This window comes from Pollachius pollachius (genome assembly GCF_949987615.1).
Source record: "Pollachius pollachius genome assembly, chromosome: 10".
Taxonomy (NCBI): Eukaryota; Metazoa; Chordata; class Actinopteri; order Gadiformes; family Gadidae; genus Pollachius; species Pollachius pollachius.
In genome coordinates, this window is record NC_136943.1 from 8,827,409 (window position 1) to 8,835,489 (window position 8,081).

At 42.5% G+C, this 8,081-nt stretch overlaps 1 protein-coding gene across 1 annotated transcript; it reads left to right on the forward strand.

The window, feature by feature from the left end:
* The first annotated feature begins 357 nt into the window (after positions 1-357).
* Positions 358-8,034, forward strand: sash3 (SAM and SH3 domain containing 3). The gene is made up of 8 exons (XM_079744709.1): positions 358-539; positions 2,094-2,180; positions 3,649-3,777; positions 4,519-4,657; positions 5,307-5,464; positions 5,980-6,192; positions 6,428-6,572; positions 7,143-8,034. The coding sequence occupies exons 1-8, from the start codon at positions 477-479 to the stop codon at positions 7,370-7,372; spliced, it is 1,164 nt and encodes a 387-aa protein (XP_079600835.1). The 5' UTR covers positions 358-476; the 3' UTR covers positions 7,373-8,034.
* The last annotated feature ends 47 nt before the right edge of the window (positions 8,035-8,081 follow it).

Genomic DNA, 8,081 nt, shown 5'->3' on the forward strand with positions numbered 1-8,081 from the left:
CAGTAATATGTGGAGGATTCAGTTAAAACAGAATAAAGTTTTAAGAGGCTTTTAAGTAAGTAGGTTCATTAATCATTTGTTCTAAATGATGGTTCTCACCATAGCATTACATAGTATGAACCATATACATTGAAAAATAAATAACAGCATAGTAATCGTGTATGGATTCAGAGCCTTTGCTCACTGCTTAAGTGTGAGTGTGTACGTGAAATCCTAGTCTTTTGTGCAATACTGATGAATAACGAGCCATGCAGAATGCAGAGCATAACTACAGCCCCTGCATTGGTTCCTGTCTCACCACGTGACTTCCTTTCAGGCTCTCTGACTTTTTCCTGTCGCGAGCTGCTCAGAAAGGTAGTCGAGCCTTCCTCTGTTTCCATCAGAGCTCTGAAAGCCGTGAAACGAGAGTCACTCACACACATCCCCATCCTTTATTTGGGGCTCTTTTGTGTTGACACTGCCAGCCACTGAAGAAGATGCTGAGGAGGAAAACTTCCAATGCCTCAGAGAAGGACTCGGGACAGGTTTCAAAGAGGAAGGTAAGCAAGATGCCAGTCTGCTCTTGTTGTTGTTGTTGTTGTTGTTGTTGTTGTTGATATTTAGGATGATACTGCTGCTGTTGTAGTTTTCGTCCCTCATTTAGTTTTCTTGAAACTTTGCAGTAATGAGGTGATATGTGCTTTGTGTCATTAAGTGTCTACTCCAATGCAGATTTTACATTTTGAGTGAGTTTTTATACGCAAACAGATATAAAAAAAAAAGGCTTAAAACAAGTATTTTGTTTTAGGCATAAGAAGATGAAGACACAAAGTCGAAGACGGTTACGTTGAAGTTCCTCTAATGACTCAGGTTGCAGAAGTTTCTTGCAGCCTGAGTCATTTCATTTTCGTGGCTTTGCGTGCCTCTTGCTAGTGGTGACCTCAACTCCTACACACCCCACACCAGATCTACATTTCAGATTCTGCATGGTTGGTTTTGCGGTCTGATCAATGCTGTAAAACGGTTTGCCTTCACCAGCGGAGCTAGAACATAAATGTCAGGAGGAGGTTCATGCACATTCATACATGTATTTGGTGATGAGGAACAGAGGAATACTCATGTTTGTTTAGCATTGGGTTTGTGTTTAGAGATAAGTGCTTTTAAGCAGAACTCAACAAAAGTGAAATGCAATTAAATAAAATATAGCTGGGTTGATTCCCCAAGAACAACACACACACACACACACACACACACACACACACACACACACACACACACACACACACACACACACACACACATGCACACACACACACACACACACACACACATCTAAGGCCGAGGTTGACTACCAAGGTTAATGCTTAATGTCTGATCTCATTGGTGGGCGACTGTTGCTCAAGCTGCATCTGTTTCCTGTGGTGTCAACCAAGACATTTGCAGACAGATTGAGTTATGCTTGTAGACTGTGAAGTAGCTCAGGGCCACATAGAGATGCATCTGTATCTTCCAGTACAACAATAGAGTCACTTCTACATGTTAGGAGCGCACCAGGGCGTTCATGTTACAGGACGTGATGCCAGTAGGCCATGGCGTTAGGCAATAACAGAAAATAATATCTAAGTTACACAATATCTTAATTTTTGATATTTTTTTACTCTTTCTCAATAAGGGTGACTTTAAAAAGTATTTCTCTTTTTGATGTACTATCCCACCTGGGATTCATCAAGTAAATCGTACTTCAGACTGGAAAAATTGGATAAGCTTAAAAAAAAAAATAATCTTAAAAAAAATCCCTTTGTGTGGTGATTCTTATATAACTATTGTGTAATGATTCGTCTCTCTTGGGCTCTTCCACCAACAACAATTAAGCTGCAACCAAGAAAATTATAATCTTCTGATTACCGACACTGATAAGCAGCACAGGAAATTGTATATCCTAGTCTAGTTTCTATTCCACACACTAGTACCTCACAGTAACATAGTATGCAAAATCTAAATGGGTGTTCATAGATGAATGATTTACGATGATGATTGAGATCAAATCATGAATCAAAATACATTACTGTAGATGGAGCTGTAGCTAATTACAATGCATAACAATGTCTTTCCAGATCAGTCTTCAGAGGTCCAGCAGCTTCAAGGATTTCATGAAGCCCAAGTCTCCTGTAGTGGCAGAAGAACTACACTGGGATGAACCTGTGAGTTGGAATTCACTCATTCACACACATGGACACTGGCTCCCTTACATAGACACTCACTCACTCACCCACTCAATCATTCACACAGACATTCACTCAGTCTGTCACCCGCTCACTCACTCACTCACTCACATAGACACTCACTCACATAGACACTCACTCACTCATTTACATAGACACTTACTCACTCACCCATCCCCTCCCTTACATAGACAGGCACATATACACTCACTCAACTCTCTTGTTCAACTACTCCCTCACTCACACACCCAATCACTCACTCCATCCCATGTACACTCGCCCCCTCACATATATTAACACTCACACAGCCACTCACACCCTCCAATTACCCATCACTCTTTCACCAACTCACCCACTCACCTACCCACTCTGTTCACTTGCCCATTCACCCAACCATTCTCACACACAAAGAAAGAAAAGAAAAGGGAACACATATATCGGAAGGAGCAGCACAGTTCCCTTGTGCTGCTCAGTTCCTAGAAATAGGTACTGGGAACTCAGCATGTTTCCCCAGCATAGATGTATTTAAATGAAATGACACAGTGCCTTGTAGCCGCAGGCAAATGAAAGCGCAATTTCATTGAGATTGAAATTGTGGATTCTAAGATTATAAAAGCGCATCATTTGATAAAATATCCTCCTCCTCAAACGTTCGTGTCGTGTGGATTGTGTTCGTCATACTTTACATATCGCGGGAGGAAGTCAGGCAAAACATGAAATTCAAAAGAAAGAGAGTGACACTGAGGATGATGGTGTTGCACTGCATCGAGCCATTACGCTTCTGCACTCAGACAGGATGTCCTGTGTCAGCCAACCAGGCAGAGAACCTGTGTCTCAGAAGCACAGGTTAGCAGACATGCTCAGGCAATGCCAGGGATTATTGCCTCATAAAAACTGGCAGCAGCACTCTCAGCTTTCACTCAGGTCTCAAGTCCATGTTGCCTGGTTTATATAGCCTGATGTCCCTGGTGATGATGGTCATGCATGTGTATTTGCATGTGTATGCGTAATTGTGTATGCAAATACACATGCACATGCAAATACACATGTATACACCAGAAAATGTACATATGCACATACATTTTCTGGTGTGTGTGTGTGTGTGTGTGTGTGTGTGTGTGTGTGTGTGTGTGTGTGTGTGTGTGTGTGTGTGTGTGTGTGTGTGTGTGTGCAGGTGCGTGCCTGTGTGTGCGTGCCTGTGTGTATATGCGGATGTGTGTGAGTATTTGAGGGTTCATTTGTGTGGAAAAGTCAACGAGTTATCATTTCTATAATACTTAATTGTATTCAATGAATGTTATTGTCAGCAAAAATGACATTGATATTAGACCTTACATGGTAAAATGTCATTGAATCCTGCCAAGCATTTGCAACATTTGAAACAGTTTGACAATTTTAAGAAACATACCAATATGTAATAGTAACCATAACATCAATGGCATTTCAGGAGAATGTCACTGTGGATGAAGCTGTGAAGAGTGGCAGCAGGCAGGGAAAGTCATGGCGAAACGTCATCTCCCGCACTATGACCCGAAAGACATCCAAGCAGGTCCAGAAGGCTCTGGCTGAGGAGGGGGTGAGGCCTATCAAAGACATTCCAGGGACCTCCTTCAAATAATAAATAGTCTACATTCTGTCTCGTACAGTTTAGCTCATATTTGTCAATATGAGCAAATATAGCAAATATATTATACACATATTTTTAAAATAAACTTTTGAGATACATCTTTTTTTATAAACATTGTGTACAGTGGTAGCTATGATGTAACATTAGAGAACAAACATTTAAAGAATTGCTTGAAACTGTTTAATACATATGAGCCAAACAAGTTATTTTAGTTGAAATGTGAGGTAGCACAGAGAAAAAAGTTCGTACAAAAGTAATACAGCAGCTTTAACGACCTATACTTCCTCAAGAGCTACATCAGCCGTTGCCTTCGCAAAGATATGTACAATGCTGCCCCCTAGTGATCACATGGTGCACATAAAGTCGTCTTTATTTTGATTCAGAACTACTGGAAGTTATAGAGCATAATCAAATAGTTAGTTAAAAGTTTAAAAGTTGTACTACTAATTAAATTCAAGGTCAAACTTGGTTAAGGCTTGAAGATCTAAAACTATCCACCATTAAGCTACTACATTACCCCAGTAGGCTACCCAAAAGCAAGACACAAGAGTAATTAGTTAGAGATTTATTTTAATGTCGATAGTAATAGAAGAGAAAAGCAGTTGAGGTGGAATTAGGAGTACAATTATGTGCGATGAGGTTTCCAGTCCCAGTTTTAAACTTACCAGAACTTTTCCATCGTCCTCCAAGAATGAGAGCTATGAGGAAGGCCCCCTATCTCCATCTGACTGGCTTCCCGATCAGAGTGCTGCTCGGAACAGATCTTCCCTCTGTTCCTCGGGATCCGAAGAGACGGTGTCAGGCCCTCCGTCCAGACAACTCTCTGCAGGTAAACATGCGTTAGCAGACCCTTTGATCCAATGTGACTCAGAGTCATCTCAGATACATGTCTTTAAGGAAAAGCTAGGTGCGAGGGCCTCTAGTTCAAGGATGCCACCACTAGACTTCTGCGATTGGAGATCAAAACCAATATCTCTCGAGAGGTGAACTTGCATAATAATAATATGTTTATTTTACATGGCGCCTTTGTCACACTCAAGGTCGCTTTACAGATTCATGAGATCACACACTGAGAAAGACAGAGAAAAACAGGAAGTAAAGCAACACAAATATAAATAAAAATAAATAATATATACAGAGGGTCTATGCAGTGGTTGAAGAGGAGAAGTGTTCTTGAGACAGAAAGGTCTTGAGGTGAGATTTAAAGAGAGGGAAGGAGGGACAGTCACGGAGGGATTAAGGAAGGGAATTCCAGAGTTTCGGGGCGATGGCGCTGAAAGATCCGCCACCCAGGGTAGAAAGTCTAGTGCGGGGGGTCAGAGAGGAGATTGTGGTAGCCATTATACTGTCCATCCTCCTTGATATCAACCCCCATGTATTACGTAAAAAAACAAGTATAGCAAGCAACTAAATCTGATCTGAGTGTTTCTGGAATATTTGAATACAGTGTTGGGTTTGTTTACGTCTGTGTTTATCAGGCAGTGACAGACAGAGCCTGGACAGTGGCTACAGCCAGAGAGACAGCATGAGACTGGAAGAGCAAGGGGCCTCCTACCTGGGACCCTTCTGTGGTCGCGCCCTGGTCCACACCGACTTCACCCCCAGCCCATATGACATGGAGTCACTCAAACTACAAGTACGGCCCCCCTACATAGCAGAACCCCCCCCCCCCTCTCTGTAAAGCAGTGGTCTTCTTCTGGGGGTGATTCGAAGGCATCATATTATGGTCCCCCTGTTAAAAATAAATGTGTATTACCAATTGCTTATCTGGCTGTTGAGCAGTCTAAACCTGCCAAAGAAGAAACATAAAAGGTCTGGTCGTTCCAGGGTGATTAAGGGGGGAATAGGGCGACTTGGCCCCTATTTTCAGAGTCTGAAATAGCTAGTAAGAGATCAGGTTTATGAGAGGTCATCCAACGCACTAACGTGCGTTGTCATGAGCATAGTTGTATAGCGTAAACATAGCCCATACATACATTACGTCGGTGAGTTAGCCACAAGGCTTGGTTTGGCTTGTGATAACTGTACACCTTATCATAGCTTATACTGACCTTCACAGCGCAGGACTCAAAGGGGGTCAAACCGTGTTTCTGCCATCCTCCAAGACTCCAGAGTGCTGTAGCTTCACTAAATCAAACCTCTCCCTCACAGAAAGGTGACATAATCCAGATCATCGAGAAGCCCCCCATGGGAATCTGGACGGGGAAATTGAACACCAAGGTGGGGTCCTTTAAGTTCATCTACGTCAACATCTTGCCGGAGGAGAGCCCGCCGGTCCGGAGGAAGAGACCCCAGGGCATGACAAGCCAGGCCCGGGGCAAACACCAGCTGCTAGAGGACGTCCTTGACAGGATCGGCCTCTGTGTAAGTTTACACCCTCCCTGGAGAGGATTCACTGCGGTTGCTCCACCTGTCAGATGATAGGGCTATGCTAGCCTCTACCACTCTCCTCGCCATAGCATAGCAATGCGCTTTTTAAGATGTTGGCTGTTTAAGATGTGTTTGCTAATTAGTGATCACCAGTAAACATCATTATGTTCTCAGTTCATCAATGGTTATGTATAATTTTAATAAAAATAGTTTTGTCTGTTTGTTTCAGGAGCTGGGGTCTCTGTTGTCCATGCATGGCTTCAAGGGCATCGATGATTTCAGGGGCTTGAAGGAGTGTCACCTGAATGAGTTGAACATCACCGATCCCGAAAAGCGCAGCAAGATTCTGAAGGCGGTTGAGCTCCTGAAAGAGTGTACGTTTACATCCGGATCATACCCACAGGCCCGCTACACATGGAGAATATACAATAGCAATCATAGTCATGGTAGTCCTGATCAGGAGAGCCACGTTTCAAGAGGTCCCTCTTTTGAGTTATTGAATATATTTTCATGAAAGTACCCTTTAGATACCCTTCTGTATTTGTTATCAGCCTTTCAGCCTTTTTCTGCTCCAGAACATTCGATAGTCGGATACATTTCATACATTTGAATCGTACACCCGTCAGGTTTTGCAGTTCTAATCATTATTGTGCCATTTCTCAGGAAGGCATTGATATGCGATCTTGTCTGCACCTCAGAATGCTCATTGTGTGTAGGCCTGTAGCGATACCTGTGATTTGACTACCATTCCGGGTATTATCCCTGGGCTGTTAGAACACAACATTACTGCATTGGCAACTCTCCTGAGCGTCACAAAAATTGATTTAGGAGGATCAATTACAATATATACTTTTTCCCAAACTGATTGAGTCTCAACAGATGTGTCATGGTGGATCCTTGAGATGTTCTGTTTCATAGTAGTCGTCATCTCTCTTCCATTCCAGCTGAAGCAGAATCAGACTCTGGGGAAGAGGAGTCGGCCGAGAGCGATGGCAAGCAAATCCGGGACTCGGGCTGTTTCGAGAGTTCCGAGAACCTGGCGACCCCACGCGAGGAGCCGAGGACAGAGGCCAGGGTTCTACATGAGGAGACAGAGGAGGAGACTGAGCAGGAGGATCAAACAGAGAAGCTGGATGAGGTCCAGCAGGAGCTACAGGACCTGACGGTGCAATAGACACACTTGAGAGGAAGAGCACCACTTACAAACAGCTTTAGATCCCTCAGTTCCCCAGGACGCCAGTAGGGGGTAAGGTACCACTGCAAATGTCTTGTACAACGGTAGAGGAACGGCTGGGAGAATGGAATGAGGACAGAAGTCGAAGAGACAATGATTTCCTGATATGAAGAGCAATACTGTTGGCTACAGTTGGGGTTCAACACACACACGTAAGAAATGTGTGTTTTTTGCTTTACAAATCGTTAACCATGTTCACATTTTACATGCAGCAATGGGTGTTTTTTTGTTTTGCAAATCGTTAACCCTGTTCACATTTTGCATTAAGTATAGGTGTTCATCTATCATGGATCAAAATTGCTGAGTTAGGATAAAGGAACGGTTACTGATTATAACGTTATGCAAGTATTATGCTTCATGGAAATAATGCTAAATAATGATAGTTGCGTATTAATGTGTATGGTTGAAACATAAACAAAAAAAAGTGAAAAGAATGCAGTTTGACACGGTGTAAGCGGTAAGTATCAAAGTTTCATAACTGTTTTTGCTATAATGACTAGTTAACCTGAAATCCAATCAGTTAGTTGTTACTTTTTTACTTTGTATATATTAAGAGTTTGACTTTGTTGTACATATAATTTGAATAAAGGATTTGAATGGTTGCTTGTATCGTGACATGTCCTCAGATTGCACTGAAAATATATATATA